The sequence below is a fragment of the Oryctolagus cuniculus genome, chromosome 8 (assembly GCF_051225735.1).
Source record: "Oryctolagus cuniculus isolate XC-2025 breed Fujian yellow rabbit chromosome 8, ASM5122573v1, whole genome shotgun sequence".
NCBI lineage: Eukaryota > Metazoa > Chordata > Mammalia > Lagomorpha > Leporidae > Oryctolagus > Oryctolagus cuniculus.
This window is the reverse complement of record NC_142874.1, coordinates 47,562,611-47,587,449: the sequence shown is the minus strand read 5'-3', so window position 1 is coordinate 47,587,449 and position 24,839 is coordinate 47,562,611. Positions and strand designations below refer to the sequence as shown.

Below are 24,839 nucleotides of genomic sequence, written 5' to 3'. Positions count from 1 at the left end.
TCGGTGCAGCTCTGGCCATTGTGGCCTTTTGGGGAGTGAACCGACGGAAGGAAGACCTTTCTCTCTGTCTCTCCCTCTCATTGTCTGTAACTCTACCTCTCAAATAAATAAATAAATAAAAATCTTTAAAAAAAAATCCATTCAGCCAGTCTATATCTTCTAATTGGAGAATGTATGCCATTTACGATAAAGGTTATTATTATTATTTTTTAAAGATTCATTTGCTTTTGATTTCCTTTGTACTTCTACTGGGAGATTTTCTGCCTTTACATTCTTTGATAATGATGGCTATCTTTCTGTGTTTCTGTGTGTAGCACATTCTTAAGCATCTTTTGTAAGGCTGGATGAGAAGTGGCAAATTCTTTAATTTCTTTTGTTATGGAAGGTCTTTATTTCACCTTCATTCATAAATGACAGCCTTGCAGGGTACAGTGTTCTGGGGTGAGTTTTTTTTTTTTTCTTTTAAGACTTGGGTTCTGGCTCTCCATTCTCCCCTAGTCTGCAGGGTTTCTGATGAGAAATCAGCTATGAGTCTAATTGGAGATCCTTTGGAAGTAATCTGACATTTCTTCACGTGCATTTTAGAATTGTTTCTTTATGTTTTACAGTTGAAAGTTTGACTACAATGTGTCATGGTGAAGATCTTTTCTGCTTATGTCTATTAGGAGTTCTAAGTGCTTCCTGTACTTGGATGTCCCTTTCTTTCTCCAAATTGGGAAAGTTTTCTATAATTATTTCACTTCTAGTCCATTGTCTCTTTTCACACCTTAAGGAACTCCTAAGTCCCATATGTTGGATCATTTGATAGTATCCCACAGATCTCCAACACTATTTTTAATTTTTCTGATTTTTTCCTTTTTCTTTTTGGCCTGAGATATTTCCAAAGATTTGTCTTCTAGCTCAGATATTGTTTCTTCTGCCTCACCAAGTCTGTTGTTAAGGCTTCCCACACAATTTTTATTTCATCTATTGAATTCTTCATCTCTAATATTTCATTTTTATTTCAAAATCTCAATTTCATGGGAAAATTTTTCCTCTGTGTCATGTATTGATTTCTTTCTTTCTTTCTTTCTTTCTTTTTTTTTTTTTTTTTGATAGGCAGAGTGGACAGTGAGAGAGAGAGAGACAGAGAGAAAGGTCTTCCTTTTTCCATTGGTTCACTCTCCAATGGCTGCTGCGGCTGGTGAGCTGTGCTGATCTGAAGCCAGGAGCCAGGTGCTTCTCCTGGTCTCCCACGCGGGTGTGCAGGGCCCAAGGACTTGGGCCATCCTCCACTGCACTCCTGGACCACAGCAGAGAGCTGGACTGGAAGAGGAGCAACCAGGACAGAATCCGGCGCCCCGACCGGGACAAGAACCCAGATTAGGATTAGCCTATTGAGCCATGGCTCCAGCCTCATGTACTGATTTCTTTCACTTGTGAATTTGCTTCTCATTGATTCTGAGTTATCCTATTATCAAACTTTTTAATTCCTTTTTCAGGGATTTCATCAATTCCTTTGTCTTCACAATCTTTTTTTTTAAGATTTATTTATTTATCTGAAAGTGAGAGTTACACAGAGAGGAGAAGGAGAGAGAGAGAGAGAGAGCGAGAGCGAGAGAGAGGTCTTCCATCCTCTGGTTCACTACACAATTAGCCTCAATGGACGGAGCTGCGCCGATCCGAAGCCAGGAGCCAGGAGCTTCTTCCGGGTCTCTCACGTGGGTGCAGGGGCCCAAGGACTTGGGCCATCTTCTACTGCTATTTCAGGGCATAGCAGAGAGCTGGATCAGAAGAGGAGCAGCCAGGACTAGAACCGGCGCCCATATGAGATGCCAGTACTATAGGTGGAAGATTAACCCACTGCGCTATATGGCTGGCCCCCGAATTCTAGGTTGTTTTCTAAAAATTTTATTTATTTATGTAAAAGGCAGAGAAAGCAGAGTGGCAGTAAGAAAGAGAGGGACGGTGGGAGGGAGAGAGGCAGTGGCTTTACCTGCTATGCCACAGCACCGGACCCTGATATATTAAGCTTTTTGAAGTTACTCCAGCAATCTCTGATATGCTCTAATCATTTTTTCCAATTTTTTTTCTTTGTATTTCATTTTGGGTAGTTTCTACTGCTATGCTTTCAAGTTCATCAATCTTTTCTTCCGTATTATCTAATCTGCTCCTTTTTATTTTTCATCTTGGGCTTTGTATTTTTGATTTCTAGAAATCCAATTTGGGTCTTTCAAAAATATCTCCCATGACTATACACGTTCAATCTTTCTTGAACATATGGACTACAGTTTATTTGTTTTATAGACTAGGGGTCTTTTCTTTTATTTACCTTTATTATGCCAAGAATTCACATGGCAAGAGTTCCAGCAGTTCAGGCTCCCTTCCTGGATTCTGACAAAGGGAATTTGCTGGGGTGCAGCAGGTTGGTGCTTCAGTTGAACCTAGGTACCTCTTTCTTTTTCTGATCATTTTTCTTCACGAGTTTCAGGAAGCTCTCTTGGCCCTTGCAGTGATCAATACACCCTTACCTTGCTTGTCTACAACAATGCCAACAGCGTGACGAGTTTAATTGTAGACACTTGCCACTTTGCTACGCTGGCATTTATGGGACATTCCTTTTTTTTTTTTTTTTTTTTTTTTTTTTTGCGACAGGCAGAGTGGACAGTGAGAGAGACAGAGAGAAAGGTCTTCCTTTTGTCGTTGGTTCACCCTCCAATGGCCGCCACGGCTGGCGCGCTGCAGCCAGCACACTGCGCTGATTTGAAGGCAGGAGCCAGGTGCTTCTGGTCTCCCACGCGGGTGTGCAGGGCCCAAGGACTTGGGCCATCCTCCACTGCACTCCCGGGCCACAGCAGAGAGCTGGCCTGGAAGAGGGGCAACTGGGACAGAATCCGGCGCCCCGACCGGGACTGAATCCGGCGCCCCGACCGGGACTAGAACCCGATGTGCCGGTGCCACTAGGTGGAGGATTAGCCTAGTGAGTCGCGGCGCTGGCCGGGGACATTCCTTTCTGAACAGTACCCATTCCCCTGGTGTCTCTAATGGCACCTTTCTTGTAGATTCGCATGTGTGCAGCCGAAGAAACACTTCTGTTTATTCCAAAAGGCTTATAGACTCCCTGCAGCTCCTCCCATGAGCTCCATCTTCACATCAGAGCTGCTTTGAAGGGAAGGGAGCCAGAGGAGCTGCAGGAGACCCCTGGAGGCTTGCTGTTTCATGCCCAGATGCCTTGGTTTAGGTGGGCCCTAGAGAAGACAAAGACAACTGCAGTTGTTCCTGTGCAGCCAGCTCTGAGGCCCAGGCATTCAGCTGGGATGAGGCCTGGGTGACTACAGTGGAGCTCTGTGGAGGTCAGCATGGGACAAGACCATGAGGGCTTGATTGAAGCCCTAGACCCCCAGTGTCACTGGACATAGAGATGGGGCCATTAAGGGGGTCAGTGAGGATAAATGATGTCATGAGGACAGGGCCCTGATTCAGCTGCAGTGGTCCCTTACAAAAGGAGACCCCCAAGGGGCAGGCACTGTACTGTAGCAGTTGGAGCCACCACTTGTGACATCAGCATCCTATACGGGGCCTGGTTTGAGACCCTGCTGCTCCACTTCTGGTCCACGCTCTCCTAATGTGCCCAGGAAAGGCAGCAGATGATGGGCCAGGAATTTGCACTCATGTGAGAGGCCCGGACAAAGCTCTTGGCTCCTGGCTTGGGCCTGTCCTGTCCCCAGCAGTTGCAGCCATCCAGAGAGTGAATCAGCAGATGGAGGATCTCGGCCTCTTTCTCTCTCATTTTCTCTCTCTCTGTGGCTCTTTCAATTTTTAAAATTTAAATTTTAAATTTAATTTTTTTAAATTTAAAAATTTTTTAAATTTAATTTTTAAAAATTAAAATTAGGCCGGCGCCACGGCTCACTAGGCTAATCCTCCACCTAGCGGCGCCGGCACACCGGGTTCTAGTCCAGGTCAGGGCACTGGATTCTGTCCTGGTTGCCCCTCTTCCAGACCAGCTCTCTGCTGTGGCCCAGGAGTGCAGTGGAGGATGGCCCAAGTGCTTGGGCCCTGCACCTGCATGGGAGACCAGGAGAAGCACCTGGCTCCTGGCTCCTGCCATCGGATCAGTGCAGTGTGCCGGCCATAGCGCACTGGCCGCGGCAGCCACTGGAGAGTGAACCAACGGCAAAAGGAAGACCTTTCTCTCTCTCTCTCTTTCTCTCACTGTTCACTCTGCCTGTAAAAAAATTAAAATTAAAATTAAAATTAAAAAATAAAGAAAGAAGAGACCCCAGGGAGCTCACCAATTCTGTCTCCCTCTCTCTTCTGGAAAAGCATTGTGAAGACTGAATGACCCTTTGTAAGCTAGGAAGAGCCCATACCAGAGAGAGAGAAAAGATTTAGAGAAAGGTACCTCTCCTCTTTCCTTTTTTTTTTTTAAGAATTTTGTTTATTTTTAGTTGAAAGGCACAGTATCAGAGACGGTTCACTCTTCAAATGCCCACAATAGCCAGGGTTGTGCCAAGTTGAAGCCAGAGCATGGAACTCAATCCAGGTTTCCCACATAGGTGGCAAAGGACCCGGGAACTTAAATCACCATCACCTCCTGCCTGCTGGGTATGCCTTAGCAGGGAGCTGGAATTAGGACGAGAGCTGGGACTCAGACCTAGCATCTGACATGGTATGCAGGTGCCCCAAGCAGCATGTAACTGCTGTGCCAAATGCTTGCCCCTCTTTGCCGTTGTGTCTATCTGTCAGATAGCAGATCTGGCCAAAAGGACTGGACCATACTTTTAAGAACTGTTTATGTCTTTGCTAATTCTATTATCTGTATTGTTTCTGGATCAGTTTCTACTTCTATATTTCCTTGTCATTGTGAGTCATATCTCTGGGCTTCTTGGTGTGTCTAGATAATTTTGATTAGATGCCAGATATTAGGAATTTTATATTGTTGGGTGCTAGGGATTTTCATTTTTTTTATCCTAATTAGGTTACTGGGAAAAAAGACCGATTCTTTTGATGTTTGTATTTAAGCTTTGTTAGGTGGGACCAAAGCAGCATTTTATCTGCAAATTCTCCCCCACATCTTTATCAGATTCCTTTCCTGATGTCTCATATTTTATGGGACTTTCTTATTTTGGTTGGTGGGCCAGGTCTGTTTAACATTAAATGATTGTCTCTGGCCTCAGAATCAGCCCTTAAGGCTTTCGGATCCGGCTGAAAAGCCCATGAGAGTATTTCAGGCATGGAAAGCCAAGACACTCTGGCAAAAAAAAAAAAAAAAAAAAAAAAAAAAAAAATGACCTAAATGAAAGATCTCTGCGAATGAGATCCCAGTGGAAAGAACAGGTCATCAAAGAAGGAGGTACCTTTCTCTGAAGGGAGGTGAGAACTTCCACTTTGACTATGACCTTGTCTAAATATGATCAGAGTCGGTGAACTCAAAAGGCTTCCATAGCTATGACAACTCATGACAAGAGCCTACGGAGATTACTGATGCCATAAACAAGAGTGTCAATTTGTTAAGTCAACAACAGGAGTCACTGTGCACTTACTCCTCATGTAGGATCTCTGTCCTTAATGTGCTATACATTGTAATTCAATGCTATAACTAGTACTAAAACAGTATTTTTCACTTTGTGTTGCTATGTGGGTGCAAACTGTTGAAATTGTTACTTAATATATACTAAACTGATCTTCTGTATATAAAGAGAATTGAAAATGAAAAAAAAATTAAGTGATTGTTCTACTCAGTCCTTTCAGGTGCCTTTGCTAATTTCTTCACATCCACATAATGTTCAGTCCTCAGCTGAATGCCTCTGCCTAACTCAGAGGCTCTCTTGCTGCCTGGCTCTTTCCTTTCCTGTATTTCTTACTGAAAACTCCAGCTACCTTGGCCTCCTTTAACTCCCAGCCCAGTCTTTTCAACTCAGGAGTCTGCTGGGCTCAGTTCCCCACCACGTGCTACAGTCTGGGAGCCTATTCCAGTCATTATCTCCTGGGATAATGATGCAGAGTTCACTCATTTGTTTCCAACTTTTCTCATGGATCACTGCCCTGTGCTGCCTGTTGTCCAGTCTTTGCAGAAGTTGTCTCGCATGTTGTTTTTGTTTTTGTCCAGTTGTTAAAAGCATGAGGGTAAATCGGGACCCACTTACTCCATTTTCACCAGAAGTAGAGTCTCACTTCTTTTCTGAAAGCTTTAACTTAAAAATTCAACCTTTAAATATGTTAGACATGGCTTATATTAACAATTAAAGTACCATTACATGTACGAAAGGGCAATATAAATAAAGAATATTGGACTAGAATTCTAGAGACATAGATTATAGATCCATCGTGTCTTTTGTACTGTTACTGTATGAGTACATTCCCATGAGTCACAGGACACAGGAAAATAAATAGTGGGGAGCATTGGATTTCTTTGGTACTTCACAACTCAATCCTTTCATGGTACCATCAAATTTAAAAAAAAGCTCAAGAGGATTTTTTTTGTTTTTTTTTTTTGTTGTTGTTGTTTGTTTGTTTTTAGACAGGCAGAGTGGACAGTGAGAGAGAGAGACAGAGAGAAAGGTCTTCCTTTGCCGTTGATTCACCCTCCAATGGCTGCTGTGACCGGCGCTCTGCGGCCTGCGCACCACACTGATCCGAAGGCAGGAGCCAGGTGCTTCTCCTGGTCTCCCATGCGGTTGGTGCAGGGCCCAAGCACTTGGGCCATCCTCCACTGCACTCCCTGGCCACAGCAGAGAGCTGACCTGTAAGAGGGGCAACAGGGACAGAATCCGGCGCCCTGACCAGGACTAGAACCTGGTATGCCGACGACACAAGGCGGAGGATTAGCCTATTGAGCTGCAGTGCCGGCCGCTCAAGAAGATTTAAATTTGTATTCAGGGATGAGAAGAGGATTTGGGAATGGTACCAGTGTTAGGAGGAGAAAATCAACAACAAACTGAAGTGCTTATGAAAAAGGAATGGTGATAAATGGAGAAGCCTGAATATTTAGGAATTTGTAACCTATGAACAGTGGGGGAAAGTACAGAGGTTGAGGAAACACTGAGAGAAAGTAAGACATAGGGTTGAAAACAGGAGGAGGAGCTGCAAGTCTGCAGATTAAATAGTTTAATAGGTTTAGCAACCTGAACAGTGTCAACCAGGGAAAAGCAAAACTGCATATGACATCAGATTGCCAGAAATATCTTTGTTATAAATTTCAGAAGAAAGATCAAACACATATACCTGTCTTTTATACAGGTTTAATAAAATGATAAATCTCCCTTTGTGGAAATACCATAGACATCTATATTTGTGGGTTAAAAAAAGAAATCAAGGCACAGGTGTGCCGCCTAGTGGTGAAGACACTAGTTAGGATGCCAATGTCCCCATGGGAGTGTGTGCATTCAACACCCTGGTCTACGTCTGACTCCAGCCTCCTGCTAATGTAGGCCCCAAGAGGCAGCAGTGATGGCTCAAGTAATTGGGTTCCTGCCACCTATGTGAGAGACCTGGATTGAGTTCCTGGATCTCAGCTCAGCCCTGACCAGGGTAATGAAATAATGGATGGGAACTCTTTGCCCATCTGTCTCTCTTTCTCTCATAAAAAAGCAAACAAACCCAACAATTAGAAGGTTGGGAAAGTCTAGATTTTATTGTTAGGGACTATTAAAAAACACCATATTTATTTAGAAAGATGTATTTTCAGGTGAATCTTATAAATAATCTTTCTTGATTTTGAACCTTAGAAAGAAGGTAAAGAAATCTGAAATTAAACCTTTTGCTGAAAGTCACAAATCTGGCGCTCAGGATGGTACTATTAGAACCCAAGTCACCAGACTCCTGCGTATCAGTTTCCCTTAAGGCCGTCCAGTCGCCAGAAGGGTCAGCTTGGATTCAATCATATTTTCACCAGGCTTTTTTCCCCACATAATGTTTTTGCACACATTATTAGAGAGAGAGAGATTTGCTTTACGATAACAGGATGGTGTGACACCTACTTGTTGACTTTTTGGCTAATTATCTCAATTTCTCCTCATTATTAGAGTTATTTAACAAAGCGGCTTATCACATGAGGAAAATGAGGACACACTTGGGAATATGACATTGTCACATTCTTTTAAGGTATTTTTAAAATTGTTAATTATATATGTTTATAGGGTACAATGTGATAATTTGATGCAGATATTCAATGTGTGATAATTAAATCAGGTTAGTTGGCATTTCCATCTTCTTATACATTTAAAAAAAATTTAGGGGCTGGTGCTGTGGTGTAGTAGGTTAAGTCATGGCCTGTAGCACTGGCATTCCATATGGACACTCGTTTGAGTCCTGGCTGCTGCACTTCTAATCCAGCTCCCTGTTAATGTGCCTGGGAAAGCAGCAGAAGTTGGCTCAAGTCTTTGTGCCCCTGCACCCACGCAGGAGACTGGATGAAACTCTGGCTCCTAGCTTTGGCGTGGCCCAGCCCAGCCATTGTGACTATCTGGAGAGTGAACCAGCAGATGGAAGATTTCTTTATCTCTCTCTCTTTCTGCCTCTGCTTCTCTCTGTGTGTAACTTTGAGTTTCAAATAAAAAAAAATTAAAAACCAGTTTTAACACTTAACAATTGTATATATTTATGAGGTCATTATGATAGTTCAATAAATGTATACAAGCATACCAATCAAACCAGGGTAATTATTTGGTACTTGTGATCTAATCCCCATCTATTTCCTCTCCTGCACTCACATGCTCTAAAAGGGTTAAGTTCATATCTGAAAAATGTAAAAGCATGAACAAGGAACTGGATAGGAAAACCTGGCTTGACATTAATCCCAGGGTCCAGGATTAAGCCAAAATACAGCAAGGGCTTTGAAGCAAAGTCATGACTTTGATTGCTTTTCTTTAAGAATATTAAATGATTCATAAACCCAGGGTGACTTTATTGCCACTCAAGCAAAGTCTCATGTGCCGTTTGTAGAAAACTGTAAGTGTTTTTAAGACCTGAGTGGCCAGAGTTTTCATTTATTTCCATATTCAGGATTTGTATTCGATATCTCTGATATCATTTACATTTTGCTACAAGAAGAAAGTGCATTAAAATAATGTTACTGAAATAATTATTACCAATGAAGTGGTTAACAATGTTGGCATTTCAATGGCTATGATTACATCTCTAGGTTAGCACTGCATTAAGTTGAATAAAGAGAGCTTTTGCTTCTATGTTAGTATTACACATCTGGGTCTGGGATCTACAAAAGGCAAGATAAACTGGCCTTTCATTAAAAAAATAAATTTATCCTGAATTATAGAGATAATACTTCTGGTAAGGAAAGGAAACTATATTCTGGAGAAATCGGCATAAATTCATAGGCCCTTAAGCCTTCTGGAGCCAACCAATTTCAGTTGCTTCAGGCTTGAATAATTTTATTGAACTGCAATACATTTGAATTCAGTCTACATTCCTAACTTTTGGAGGAAAATCTATTCTTCTTTTAACACTGGAAAGCAAAGGAGGAAAATGAAATCTTTTCCACCGTATCTAAGAGTATTAGGATGGTGTGAAGGTTCCTGTCTTGTCTGTGTTCCCCCTGAAAGGCACAAAGACGAGAGAGGATTGCTGGGGAGTCACTGTTCTATTTCATCTGGAGACCTGAGCACTCTCACTGCTCTATTCCCTTAGGGGGTCTTGTTCCTCTGCTTAAAAGAATATTGCCTGCGCTCTGAGCTAATGATTTGTTTGGAGGATGAAGTCTCAGAGGTGAAGATAACTGAGCAGCTTTTATAATGTGTCATTCAGATCTTTGATCTGCTTTTTTCCGAATACTTGGGCCCTCTCCATCACAAGATTAAAGATGCCTCTGCGTAGAAGAAAGGCAAAAGTTGAAATCTTAAAAGCTGCTCAGATTTCCAAATAATATTTCTGTATTTTTTTCATTTTGTCAACATCATGTTTGGCAAGTGTCGTCCTTCATTCATGTGATAATTGGATGGTAATCAAAATACAGCATTGGCTCATAGGTTTTCTAAGGGAAACTGAATATTTTTAGAAAGTGGTTAGTGAAAACCAGCTTGTGATGAGGGCACCCGCACTTATTTTGAATTCTGCTTAATTCAACAAATATTGACTCGGAACTTCACAGATGTCAAACATAGTGTCTTCTTTTGTGGGGAATACCAAGAATCAGAACTTGTTTTAAAAAGACTTAACACCCTTGATCAGGCAGCTAAGACAATGATAGAAATGGCCATGGGGGGATACAGAATATGACACATGAAAATCACTTGGGGAGAAATGAATGCAATTCAACGTGGGAGCAGAGAGAAGAGCCCACATTGAAGTAGGATGGGATGGGAGAGGTTTGGCATCTGAGAAGAACTTGGCAAGATGGACAAGACCTGCCTGCCTGCCTGGGGCTGGAGCTGGAAGTAAGGTGGCAATACGGTATGTTGTGTATGTGGGTATTTGAGGAGTTGGGGGAGGCAGGTGGTCAAAAATGTCGAGATGTTTGTATTTAATAATTAGCCAACGGGCAGCCAAGGAAGATTTTTTTAAACAGAGCAAAGATGGAATGAGAGTTGTATTTTAACATAGATTGTTGAGGCATTTAAAAGCAGATTTTAGTGTGTTTTGAAATAAAAATATGTCTATGTAAATAAGAATGTTTGATAATGTCTTAACAGGTTTTATTTCTAAATAGAATAACTTCCCCTGAAAACTTTAAGGGTATGAAAACTATGTATGAGAATTAATTCTTCATTTGTACTTGAGTCTGAAGAAAATTTTCTCACTTTTACAATGATGCAGCTCTTCCATGCATAGATTTCTCATCTCAGTGAAATGGGGTATATTTTATAGCACTCTGAAGAATATAATTTTCCCCTTCCAACATCCAAATAGCTGAACTTTTAATGTCTGCATAATATTTTGGAATGCACATTTTTTTCTGCTTCTAACTCTCTGACCAAAACATGACCCTATAAAATTGGGAAATAAAAAAATAATTTCATAAACTAAAGCAAAAGACCTTTTAAAAAATCAAAAACAGGATTGCAACAAATAGACATGGATCTAATCAGAAGACAGTTTTTTTTAGTAGTATTTTTCTCATAATTACCATTATAATGGTTAGAGATGGCCCCCAAATAAATCTGAAAACGTGAGTAGTTCAATGTACCCTCTCCCAAATCTTTATCACATAGATTATATCATATATAAGCATTTCACATAGATTATATTTCATCTGTTTTTCTGTCTACCATTATGGTAGACAACATGATAGCTTAAAGGACAGAGAATTTAAAACTATAGAACATGTTCCCAAATATATAATGACAAACTACATTTTGAAGTAAGCAAAGTATTGCCTAAAAGTGTTTACTTAATAATTGCCTATATATATTTTCAGAGTGTTTGAAGATACTGAAATTCAATAAGCTGTTTTTGAAGACTCTGTCAAAACCAGAAACAAGAACCACATCAAAACATCACTATGCATGTTTTTGGAATAAGATTTTCACTTATTTTATGGCTAGTGGACCGAGAGTGCTAAGTAATATCCTGCTGACCTCAAGGAGTCAATGAGATTCCTTGGTGCCTAATGTACTATTATTCACTATGTATTGAATAGAAAATAAATTATTTACTACATATTGTATAGGAAATAAATACTCAAACAGATTGTTATTTCATCTAAATGACCTAAGTAGAAAAACTAGTTCAAACCAAATAGGAGAACATTCTTCAAATTGCAAAAGCTTTATCTTATGATTCTACTTGAGCTATCTCAACATACTTGAAACACTTTATTTAAAAAAGTTTGATTTCCAAACAAATAATTATGTAAACCCAAAGTTTACCTTTGGCAATATTATTTGTTTTGTTTTATTTTTTGTTTTTAAATATCCTATTCTGAAGTTCTTAATGGGACTAGAGTTGTTATGGTTTTGCTCCCAAAGGTGCGTGTGTTGGAAGCTTGGTCCTCACTGTGGAGATATTAGAAAGCAGTCTGTCTTTTACCAGGTTGGGCCAAGTGGGAGGTTGCAAGACTAGCTCCTCCCATGCCCTAGCTTTCTAACATCGTGTGGTGCCTCCCTCTTGCATAAGCTCCTGCAGTTGTGAGGCCATTCACCATGAGGTCCTCACCAGAGTTGAACCAGTACCAGTGGCATGCCATGAACATCTAAAACTGTGAACTAATTAAATGTCTTTCTTTATAAAGCACTAAGCTTCAGGTATTTTATAAACAGGAAATAGACTAACATAAGAGCCCCTCCAAGTTGACACATAAAACCGACCCTGGCATTCCCTCCAGTTGGCATTAATTGACGATTTTGATTTGAATTCTTCATAAGAAAATATATAGGGGAAAACAGAATTAAAAGAAATCACTTTTCCATATTTTCTAAATTAATATTCAAACCCAATTTAATAAAAAAGAATAGGAAAATTAGCTATCTGACAAGTATGTGTACAATACAAATTAACATCTATCAACACTTCTCTTGTCAGTAAGGTACAACTGTGATCATTTAAGAAAATCACCTTATGAGCATAAAATAAACTGAAAATAGCTTTGTGAAAATTAAGAGTGGGAAGAGGAGAGGGAGGAGGAAGAAGGGCTGGATCATGGGTGGGAACTACCACTATGTTCCTAAATCTGTATATTTGAAATAAATAAAACTTGTATACCTTAAATAAAGTTTAAAAAATAAAGGGTTGGGCAACCTTGAAAAAAATCACAAGCTTATTTCACATTATTCACAAATGATCAATATATATTATTGACTATGATAACTGAAAAAAGTGTAATATGATTTATCAAGTTACCACCATTATTTATGCTTTCCTTAAAAAAAATCAAAGGTACAATATACTTGTAGCATGGGAGCATACTCAATCTTCATGTAGCAAATGAATCAAAAAAATTAAAATAACTTTCAAAACAAAATCACCAGCAGTTGAATAACCTTTTTCGATGAAAATGGCTTAACATCAAGAGGGAAATGAAAATGAAAGTGACTTCAAAAGCCAAAGCCTTACCAGTAACCAGATCAAGCTCAATGTCACTTCTGCTCTCCTTCCAAGACAGCAAGGAGTCCAGGCTGGTGAGATCTGCAGATTCTATGTAGCTGCTTATTGTCAGCATCATCTGATCCACTTTTGCTATTCCATAATGAACTTTGGTCTCGTCCATCAGAGACATGTTCATTAGCTTTACAGTTGTGTCAAAAGCTTGGTGGAAGGATTTAGAAGCCTTGCTGTAGTCTCCCTAAGAAAGTGATAAAAACAATTTTCATCTTAATTTTTGTTTCACCATTTCATGTATTTGCCCATCTTACTTTGGCAAGTCCCAGGCTGATCTTTCTACAATTATAGCAGATCATTTTCAAGAAGTAAGAAATGGTGGCACCGCAGTTCAATAGGCCAATCCTCCACCTGCGGCGCCAGCACCCCCAGTTCTAGTCCCGGTCAGGGCGCCAGATTCTGTCTCGGTTGCTCCTCTTCCAGTCCAGCTCTCTGCTGTGGCCAGGGAATGCAGTGGAGGATGGCCCAAGTGCTTGGGCCCTGCACCCCATGGGAGATCAGGAGAAGCACCTGGCTCCTGGCTTCGGATCAGCGCAGTGCACAGGCCGCAGCGCGCCGGCCACAGCGGCCATTGGAGGGTGAACCAACAGTAAAGGAAGACCTTTCTCTCTGTCTCTCTCTCTCACTGTCCACTCTGCCTGTCAAAAAAATAAATAAATAAAAAAATAAAAATATATAAAAAAAGTAAGAAATGGCAAACAGGCTCTCTATTTGAATAAGGTTCTTTCAAAGAGTAATGAGTATGTACCAGCCAATACCTTAATTTAGTAATATAAGTTCTATCTATTAGATCGGACAGTATGAAATTTAACTTGTTTTGAATGAAAAGTGATCCAATTTGGCAGTTTTATAAGGTTCATCCTAATATCATAGTAACAAAAATATGTTTAGGAAATAATGAACCAATTCATACTGATTTCACTGTTTCATTGAGATTGTAGCTTTGAGAGTTTCTACCTTACGTTTGCTTAAATCATTGTTTCCTGTTTTCTTACAGGCTGTTGTATTGCAATTTGCTGTTTTCTGTCTATTGTACAAATTTTTTTTTCTCATCATCAATTCTACAGTCCTTGCTCAAAATTTTTACATTCTATCTTTTGTTACTACTGTTATGCTAACATTTTTATAGGCCTATGTGACAATATCTAAAACAGCTGGTCAGTTTCTGTGCTCATTTCGACTGACACAAACACAGCAGAAGAGTATTACTTTAAATATTTACCTCCTATCCTTCATGTATTAATTTTTAACATTTTAATTGTAGCATTTGTCTTAAACATTTAATTGAGATATAACATACTTAGAGAAAAAAAAACTTAACAGTTTCCAGATTCATGAAATTTTGGAGTTTTACAATGTTAACACATCAGTGTAATCATTTCTTAGATTAAAAGTATAATGTTTCTGAAATAGATTATTTATAGTACACCAGAATCCACTTGATTGCCTGTCCCAAAGGGAAACCCCATTGTAGCCATTGATTAATTTGACTTAGTTTTGGTTTTGAAATTTGTGTAAATAGAACAAATCAAATAGTAAACACACCATTGTTTTTGCAATGATTCAAATGTGGTATTACAATTGTGAGGCTTTTGCATATTGTTGTTTATGGCCACAGATTTTTAATTTTAATTGCTATAAAGAATTCCAGTGTTTGGATTTGTAAACACTTATTTATTCATTTCCATACTGTGGGTTTTATTTGGATTGCCTCCAGTTTTTCACTGATATTGATAATAATGCTATGAAAATGTTTATATGTCTTTGTTTGCATCTGTGTGTACATTGCTGTTAGAGGAGAAAAAAAAAAGTCTCAAGTAGCATCTTAACTGTTGTGCCAAATGTCCACACCAAACTAACTTTTAGAAATCAGTATTGTTTTGTAATGAGATTTCACTAATTAATGTATATTATATTTCCAGATTCCAAATTTAAAGAAATTAATATCAAATTTAATCTTCCTTCCAAAGATTCTATAAGAACCTTCCATAGTTTATTTTTTGCTATCAGATTACTCCTATTCTATTACACATTTCAGAAGATTCTAGTAATTCACTTGGCAATCTTAAAGACTAGACTGAGGGCCAGTGCTGTGGCATAGTGGGTTAAAGCCCTGGCCTGCAGCGCCAGCATTCCACATGGGAGCCTGTTTGAGTTCCAGCTGCTCCACTTCCAATCCAGCTCCCTGTTAATTCACCTGAGAAAGCAGTGGAGGATAGCCCAAGTGATTGGGCCTCTGCATCCATGTGGGAGACCTGGAAGAAGCTCCTGGCTCCTTGCTTTGGCCTGGCCCAGCCCTGGTCTTTGCAGCCTTTTGGGCAGTGAACCAGTGGGAGGAAGACCTCGCTATCTGTCTCTACTACTCTGTAACTCTGCCTTTCAAATAAATAAAATAAATTTTAAAAAAAGATTAGACTGAGAATACACAGTGCATTTATGCATTTTATAAGCTCATCATATTAGAAGAGGGTAATTTCACTGAGTATTAGTGGACAATTTCAGGGCAAGATCTCAATGATATCATGGACCTTGAAACAAAGCTTGAATAACACTATAATGTAGAATTCTTATGCATTTATTCTGATTATTACCAGATCCTTTTTAGAGGCTAAAATATCATCCTTTCCAATGAACAAGCTCAAAATAAAAGAGTATTTTCTTAGTCCTAAGGATAAATCATTCCCTACCCATTTCTTACCTAGTAAAATTAGTGTTCAAATTACCATGATTTTATCTGTGTGACTGTTCTCTGATCTCATTAAGGAATAAGAAATCTCAGGGCAGGCATTTGGTTTAGTGATTAAGGTGCCCGCATCCCATATTGGATGCTTGGTTTGAATAATCGCTACTCTATGTCCTATCCAGCTTTCTAATTCAGACTCTGGGAGACAGCAGGTGATGGCTCAAGTACTTAGGTCCCTGCCACTCATGTGGGAGACCTGGATGAAATTCTGGGCTCCTAGCTTTGTTCTGGTCCAGTCCTGGCTGTTGAAGACATCTGGGGAGTGAGCCAGGAGATGGAAGACTCTCTCTCTCTCTCTCTCTCTCTCTCTCTCTCTCTGTTATTTTGACATTCAAATAAATAAAATTTAAAAAAATTATAAAAAGAAATCTTATAAAGGATCTATACCTAGACCTGTCCCTGGAACACTCTCATTTGACACCTTTATTTATATATTTTCAGTGAACAGTTCATCAAAGACCACATGTGAAAGGTGGGACAGGTGGCAGCTCTCCTTTTGTGATTATATAAAAAAAGGTAAGCCTACTAAGAGAAAGGGTCTTTTAATATATGCTAACTTAATTACAATAGCACTATAGTGATTACAGAAAAAGGTCACTCCAGTATTTTTCCAAATAAAGTTTTGCAGTATAACTTTGTTCATTGAGTAACATTATTTCTTGGAAACCGTAGCTAAGAATACAATTATAATACATTACGTTAGGAATTTAAAGCTAAGAAGATGAGTTGAGGGCAGTTTGAAGGAGACCTACTAAGCAGACGGACGGACAGCAGCAGTATTAGGTATGCTTTCAATGGCTTGGGAGAAATTTTCAGACTACTAAAATATTATACAAAAATGAAAGAGAACTTTTACATTTCAAAAATGAGAGATTATTCTCGTGTGGTATAAAATTGGTAACAAATATATCATGTGTTGGTTCAGTGAACTGACATTTTGTTCATCAACTCTGAGGTTCTCATTTGAGCACTAAGTAAAACAAGCAAGGTAGACATCCCCTGCTCTCATCAAGTTTATATTCAAGAAGTTACTAACAGAAAGTAAAAAATATTGAAGTCATGTCCTACAGTTAAGAACTGAGGAACCAAGCAAAACTAACAGGAAATCTTGCTGAAAACCATTGCCCTTGAGAGAGAGAGAGAGAAAAAAAAACTGGCTGAGACCAGTCAAAGCCATGAGACAGCATATTAAACATGCAATGCTGACTGCCGGATAAACATGGGACATTCTGGGCCAAAATACGCCCCCTGAGCTTGCTAAGGCTGTCAATTTTGGAATATGCAGCGTGTTACGAGGTGTGTAGCTGACCTGTGGCTGGGCAGAAATGCAAGGAACTTCTTTTTCTTAGCTGATCAATCAGCTCCCAGGCCCCACCGCCACTCCTCACTCCCTTCCCAATAAATACCTTCTATAAAAACGGTGCAGGGAATGCTATTTGAGCATGGCTCCCAGCTCCTTGCTTGGCTGCTCTGTAATAAACTCTGCGAAAGACAGTGGCTTCACTGTCTGGCTCCCTTATGTGTGGGCAAATTCATCTTGCTTCAGTAACAAAAACCACAAACAGCAGAACCAAGAAATAAATATTACATGGACAATCGCAATGCAGTAAAGTTGACGACAGCCCTGGTGGCTATGTTTGATTGGATTGTCTAGGGGCGGCCTCTCTGAAGAGATCTGAATGACATCTCACGTGAAGGTGAGATGGGAGAGTGTTCCCTGTGGAGCAATCCAGGAGAGGCACATGTCCTAAGGCAGGAACCAACCTGGCACGTGTAAAGAATTCCACAAAAATCAGTTCAGCTGCGGTGGAGTGGATAGGGAGAACGGGGAGCACCAAGGTCAGAAATATGGGGGTGAGGGCATTACATCTGCATTCCAGGGCAAAGATTTCTACTTACGTTCTCAAGAAGAGTTAGTAACGGACGTGATTTAAGCAGAGAAATAATATGATTCAATTTAAGTTTGAAAAATATTATTTTGGCCTCCGTGTAGAGACTGGCTTATGTTCTGGAGAGGGCCAGTGCCTGCAGGGAATGGGTTTGCAGTACTACTTACTGCACTGGTCCAGGGAGAAGATGCAGGGTAACAAGCTGATGCTGGTAAGAGTAGCACAGAGAGAAGGAGGCGGATTGAGATCTGTTTTGTTGGTTTTAAGGTTGAGGTTTGCTTCTGGATTGGATATGAAGTACAGATGAGCGAACACTCCAAGGAGGTCCTGAGTTTTGGGGCTTGAGCAACCACATTGATGGATAATTATACTGTTGATTAAGATGAGGAAGACTAGAGGGAACTAGGTTAATGGAAGGAGGAATTATGTTAAATGTGTGATATCGTTTAGAAGCTCAGGTGGACATGTTAGGTAAGCAGCTGGCTTTGCAAGTCTGGAGTCCCAGAAGAGATCAAGATTGTGAAGATAAAAAATGTAACAAATATGGGAGTCATTGGTGTTTGGACAGTATTTATAACCATGGGTATGGGTGATGTCAGTTAAGGAGCACTCATAGAAAAGAGATGGTTACCTGGAAGATACCTGGCTATGTTCTATCATGGTACGGCATTTAAAGGAAAGATGAATTGAATTCAGTTCTTAGGTTATATTTGATACAGTCCAAGTAAAGATGTGAAGTAGGTAGTGGAATTGAGGGAGAGATCTGAGCTCAAGATGTTAAGTAGCTTACAGTATCTTGTACCAAATATATGCTAAGGATTCTACTAGGTACCATATAACTATTCTAAAATTTCTAATCTTTAGATAATCTCCAGGCCATCTTGTGATTGACAATTGAAATATAAGGAAACTGAGGATCAAAGAATGGCCTTGTTCAAAGTTATCATTAATTAGTGCCTGAGCTCAGGTGGAAAAAAATTTAGGGGTAGTTCCTCTCCTCCTATAGTTTCCTTCTTGTAAAAGATTAGTTAATGTATAAAGTGTGGTACAAATACCCCCACTTTTTTTTTTTTGTTAACCAATATAATTGAAAAAAAGGCCATCAATACAACCAGGAAACATCTGGGGCTGATGTTGTGGTGCAGCAAGGATAAGCTGCCACCTGCATTAGAGCCATAGCTACTCAACTTCTTTTTTTTTTTTTTTTTTTTTTTTTGACAGGCAGAGTGGACAGTGAGAGAGAAAGAGAGAGAGAGAGAAAGGTCTTCCTTTACCGTTGGTTCACCCTCCAATGGCCACTGCGGCCAGCGTACCATGCTGATCCGAAGCCAGGAGCCAGGTGCTACTCCTGGTCTCCCGTGCAGGTGGTCAAGGACTTGGGCCATCCTCCACTGCCTTCCTAGGCCACAGCAGAGAGCTGGACTGGAAGAGGTGCAACCAGGACAGAATCCGGTGCCCCGACCGGGACTAGAACCCGGTGTGCCTGCGCCGCAAGGCGGAGGATTAGCCTAGTGAGCCGCGGCGCTGGCTTATTCAACTTCTGATGCAACACCCTGCTAATGCACACACCAGGAGGCAAGAGATGATGTTCAAATACTTGAGTTCTTGTGAAGACCCAGAGAGAGTTCCTGCCTTCTGGTTTATGCTGGGTCTAATTCCAGATAGTACGGGTATTTAGGGAGGGAACCAACAGATGAAAAATAAGGATTTTAAATAATCAGGAAACATCCATAAACAACTGAAAAGTAGAGACATGAAATAATTCATTGTCAGTGTTTTCCTTGGAAATGGCTTTGTAGAACGAGAAGGAAATTCAGGTTGTCATCAAGGCTACTACCTTGCCTTAAAAAGATCAGAAGGAAAAAAAATTACCATGTATTTCTAGTAAATTCACTATTTTATGTCTAATACCTTTCAAATTATTTTCTTGATAATGATTTAACAACTCAGAATCAGTATGGGAAGTTATCAGTAGATTTTTTTAACTTGAGGAAGTATATAGGAAAAACACAGTAATGTACAAAAACTGAATGTAACTTTAACAATCTGAGTAACAAATCAAGCTTTGTTTTGAAATCAGTGACATCATAGAATACCACTATGGTATTATCCACTTAATTTATAGAAGACCAGTTATCAATGGAATCAGCAAAGTATATGAAACAACTAGTATTTCTGAATGCACGTGTATTTGAAGATAACATAAATACCTGGAATCCTTCAAATTTTATATTAGAATAGAGGTAAATGGATAAAAAATTAACTTTTGGAAGTAGAGATAGTCTTTGGATATTTCATGTTTCTGGCCATTAAATATTTTTTAAAATATTTTTAAAAAATTTTTTTTTGACAGGCAGAGTGGACAGTGAGAGAGAGAGAGAGAGAAAGGTCTTCCTTTTTGCTGTTGGTTCACCCTCTAATGGCTGCCATGGCCGGCGCACTGCAACCAGCGCACCGCGCCGATCCGATGGCAGGAGCCAGGTACTTATCCTGGTCTCCCATGGGGTGCAGGGCCCAAGGACTTGGGCCATCCTCCACTGCACTCCCGGGCCACAGCAGAGAGCTGGCCTGGAAAAGGGGCAACTGGGACAGAATCCGGCGTCCCGACCGGGACTAGAACCCCGTGTGCCAGCACCGCAAGGCGGAGGATTAGCCTAGTGAGCCGCGGCACCGGCCGCTGGCCACTAAATATTAAATTCTTCTCCAGAAATAAAAAATAAGAGAATAAAATACCCATTGATGAGATACAAACTTTTGGCAAAAACATTAAGAGAAATGCAAATCTAAAATATTATCCCTTAGAAAAATTTACTGCTTTATTTTCCTTTTGCTTCCTGTTATTAGGGAAATACAGGATGATACTTGATGCTCCTGTTATGCTAAAGGACTGAGTCTGCAGCATTGTTTGCTGGTAGGAAAAATTCATTTGTAATCTCTGCACTTCTGTTTTAGAGAACAATCCCAGTAAAAAGTAGGACTGTATCACACTAACATGAGAATTGATGAGAATTGTGTTGTAGCAATTATCATGATTTGCTGTGACCCTGAAAATCTAATGTATCAATAAATTCCTTAATTGTTTTTAAATAAAGAGAAAAAAAGGACTAAATCTTTTTATTAGGAATGCCAATTCTGCTACTCTGGGAAAAGCTGCCCCCAAACAGACTGTAAACCTCACAAGGTTTGTGAGTCTTACCTCTTTTTCACCACTATATCCTGAAAAGTAAACAAAATCAAGAAGAGTCAGAGATGGGAGCATCAGACAGACAAAGCACAGGGCAGAGAGGAAAGGTGAGCAGGACTGGGGCAGCACCCAAGAGAGGCTCAAAGGAGAGGCGAAGCCAAGCGAGGGGGACCAGAGGAAGTGGCCAGCAGAGGATGGGTGACCAGAAAGAAGGAGGCATAAGAGAAGGGAGCCAAGTCGGGCAAGAGAGGGAAATTTTAAAGAATGTTTATTTTTATTTACTTGAAAGGTAGAACAACACACACACACACACACACAGAGGAGGGAGGAAAGGAGCAAGAGGGGGGGATTGAGATCCTCTATCCGCCGGTTCACTCCCCACAACACCACAACAGCCAGACAGCCAGGGCTGGGCCAGGCCAAAGCCAGGAACTTGCAACTCCATTCAAACCTTCCTTGTGTGAGGAAGGGCCCCAGATACTTCCACTTGCCAGTATGCATTGGCAGGAAGCCGGATCAGAAGCCAGCATTCTAACATAGGACGAGGGTGTCCAGCAGCAGCTTAACCTACCCTGCCACAACACCTGCCCCTGAAAAGGTTTTTAAGATCATGAAGCCAAGGACAAACAGGCCAGGGGGAGCATGAGATGGGTGTGTAAAAGAAAAGAAACCAGAGAAACTGCTTAAAAATCCCTCTGCCAGCAAGCAAGAAAGAAAGAGCAAAAGAGAAAGAAAAGAAAATCAAGAGAAGGAGGGAGGAAGGGAAGTATCATATTCTTAGAATTGTATACATGGCCCACATGGAATCTGGTCTTTGTATTAATATCAAATTAATATGAGAATTGATGAGAATCACATTGTAATAATTATCACGCATTTTCTGTGACCCTGAGAACCTAATGTATTAACAAATTCCTTTTAAAACATGAGACAGCCCTTTGCCTAGAGCAGAAACAAGTATTTGTTTCACTCATTCAAATTAATTTCAACCTCTATTTCTATAAAACAAAAACCCCTAAGTTACTCTGAAATAAAGTTAATTTTATGGCAAATAGCAGAATACTATAGTGGTTAAGAGTATGGGTTGGAATACCACTGCCACCTAGAATTTTGGAGACCTGGGATGAGTGAAACTCACTAAGGGCCTGGGAATGCAGAATTGTTTGAAAGCAAGGCGGGCATAGAGAATACTAACAGCCAATGAGCATACAGATAGCAGCTGCAGCTAGTCTCCTGCCAGAAAGCTCTGTTCTAAGTGCTTTACATATATTAACTCAATACTCAACAACAAGCTCCTGAAGTGGGATCAGCGAGGCATCCTGCAGTGTAAGTAACTGGTTCCCAGTCACAGATCTTGTATGCGGACAACCTGGGCTTTTAACCCAAGCACTCTGGATTCAGAGTTGATATGTTGCTTTTCTTAGAGACAGACAAACAGAAAGACAAATGCACAGATGGAGAGAGATATTCCTTCTACTGGTTCACTCTCCAAATGCCTGTAAGTCAGAGCTGGGCCTGTCCAAAGCCAGGGGCTGGGAACTCAACCCAGGACTCCCACATGGGTGGCAGAAACTCAAGTAATTGAGCGATACATCTGCTGCCTCCCAGGGTGTGTGTTAGTAGGAAGCTGGAACAGAAGCGGAGTAGCCAGGACTTCAAACTGGCACTCTGATATGAGATGCATGGGCCCCAAGAGGCAACCTAACTGCTGTGCCACACACCCACCCCTGAGAGTTTGCATTTTTAGCCACTACCTTCACAGCCCTTCAGGGAGGAGCTGCCAACCTCCAATCAAGATGTCAAAGAAGCGGAAATGTCGATTACCCTGATTTGATCAGTACATACTGTGTGTATATCGAAATATCACACTATAGCACATAAATATGTATAATCATTAATTTTTAAAAATACATAGTTTGAGAACACAATTACCCTAAAAGTTGATGGATCTTAATCATGATCAAAATTGCAATTACAACCAGAGAAACAAGCCTGTTTCGTATCATTTCTAAAAGAGAATCTAGGTAGTAATAAAAGATACAACCAGGAGAAAACTGTGCTAGAGATCCTTATGAATAGTGCATTTTATGAACAATGGTTTCTTGTAAAATTTTAGACATTTTTTCTTTTCTGTCTTAGTTTACATAGCCAATCTGCTACTAAGACTCCATTCTAAATTTCCTTCAGAATTACTCTTGGGTTTGTCATTTCTTCTCCTTAGGGACTTGGCAGGGAACATCAGGGTTATGCTAATAAAAAAAAGAATTTGGAGTGAGAGAGATGAATGCCAGTGTAGGCAGATAAGAGTCAACTGTTGCTATGAAGTTGCTTTGAATTTACATATTGTAAATTGCTGCTCAAAGTCAAAGCCACTGAGAATCTTCCTTGGCTGAGAATATGTGAATCAGGGTAAACAGATTGCAGGCATGAAGGTACAAGAAGGAAATGAAGAAAGAACTGTTTTTCTTTCTGGTCCTTGCTTTGTGCAAGGTGAGGATCACATGAGAATAGTCTTTGTTTTGGTTTGGTTTATTTTGGTAGAATAACAAAAATATTTTACTAAAACATAAGACTTATAGAAGTTTCCAGATGAGCCATACAAAATGGTCCCAAGTTGTTTTGAAGGCGAATCTACACTTGACATCAGAGTCACAATGTTATTAGTGAGGGCTGTGCTGTTTGCTTAATGTTCCCAGTTTGGTTCAATCAAGCTTGTTCATCTACAGAGCCTAAATAAAGTTAGACTTGGCTAGAAAGCACATTCTAAAGAACTGGTTCATTGCTTTATATCAATGCAATTAGAGTGCCATGAAAAGGGGAAAGGAGTCCATAAAATTAAAATAAAACTTACCTTCTCCCCCCCAAAAAATAAGAAAAACACCCACACTCTTGCAGCTAACTCTGACAGCTGCCTTCATTTACAGTGCTTTATACTTAAACCAATGGGGGAAATGAATCAAAGCAGAGGGAACAATGCTTTTCAGCATTTTGCAACAGTCCAGATGATACTTCTAAATCTGCTCATGCTTTACAACAGTGAATTAGGACAAGATAGAGATTTGCTAAAGTGCATTTAGTCACCAAAAGCCTGAACATATCTGGGCTTTTATTCTGTAATGTTTCTAAGACTGTGTCCATTAAATGCAAACAGAAAAGGAAGTCTTAACAGAACAGGAGAGGGTGATGCATACTTGAGCAGATCGACTTGAATATTACTCAAGGCCTGTAGCCTAGTCCATGCTCTAGCTGTTTCTATGGCTTGGGTTTCCTCGGTCTTCCACGCTGTGCTACATCATTTGCTAACAGATTATCTGGTTTGGGAGCACCTAACAAAACCTGAATCCACAGCAACACCATGCAAATCTGCAGTGCTGGGGGCCACTTATCTTTCAAAATACCCAAACATATTCTTCCCAACTTGTCTACCTTGGATGATAAATTTTGGTCACGGAATTACTTTAGGAGATGCCACTGGGTATTCTTCTGGAAGGAACAGTTCAAGTTTAAAAGTCACTCCCTCAAAGGGTCTAGCAATGACTACATGAAAATATCTGGCATTACTCTCATCTGGATCTGCTTTGACTCCCGGGAACCGGTTCTGCAAGCAAACTGGGGCTTCCTTGATGATCCTGCCGGGCAGTCCGGCCTTCTGGTCAGATCCCCAGTTCGGCCTCTGATCTCATCTTGGGCTCCACTGGCCTCACACACAAGTCAGAGTAGACCTTTAAAACTCCACCAAGTTATCTGTAACCACTGCAAATCTTTCTGTTAACAAGAAACATATACACTCACTTTTTCGTTGTAGATGTCTCCAAGCATTGTACTTGCTCTCACAATATCTAGGCTTTGAAAAGTGTTTCTGGAAATTTTCAAGTACTTTTTCAAGTATTTAATTGCTTCCGTTGTCTCTCCTTGGCTGGAATATAAAAATAGGAAACCATTGGAATGCCATCTCACTTGGCATTACAGTGAAAAGAATGCATTTTGTGTC

At 40.3% G+C, this 24,839-nt stretch overlaps 1 protein-coding gene across 2 annotated transcripts in view; it reads right to left on the bottom strand.

The window, feature by feature from the left end:
- TTC29 (tetratricopeptide repeat domain 29) overlaps window positions 1-24,839 on the bottom strand; it is a 262,204-nt gene that overhangs the window by 75,890 nt on the left and 161,475 nt on the right. For both annotated transcript variants that reach the window (XM_008267377.5, XM_089302401.1), the window contains exons 9-10: window positions 24,641-24,764; window positions 12,988-13,216 (exon numbers count right to left, since the gene is read on the bottom strand). In XM_008267377.5, coding sequence (XP_008265599.2) covers window positions 12,988-13,216; window positions 24,641-24,764 — 353 coding nt within the window. The remainder of the gene's footprint in view (window positions 1-12,987; window positions 13,217-24,640; window positions 24,765-24,839) is intronic.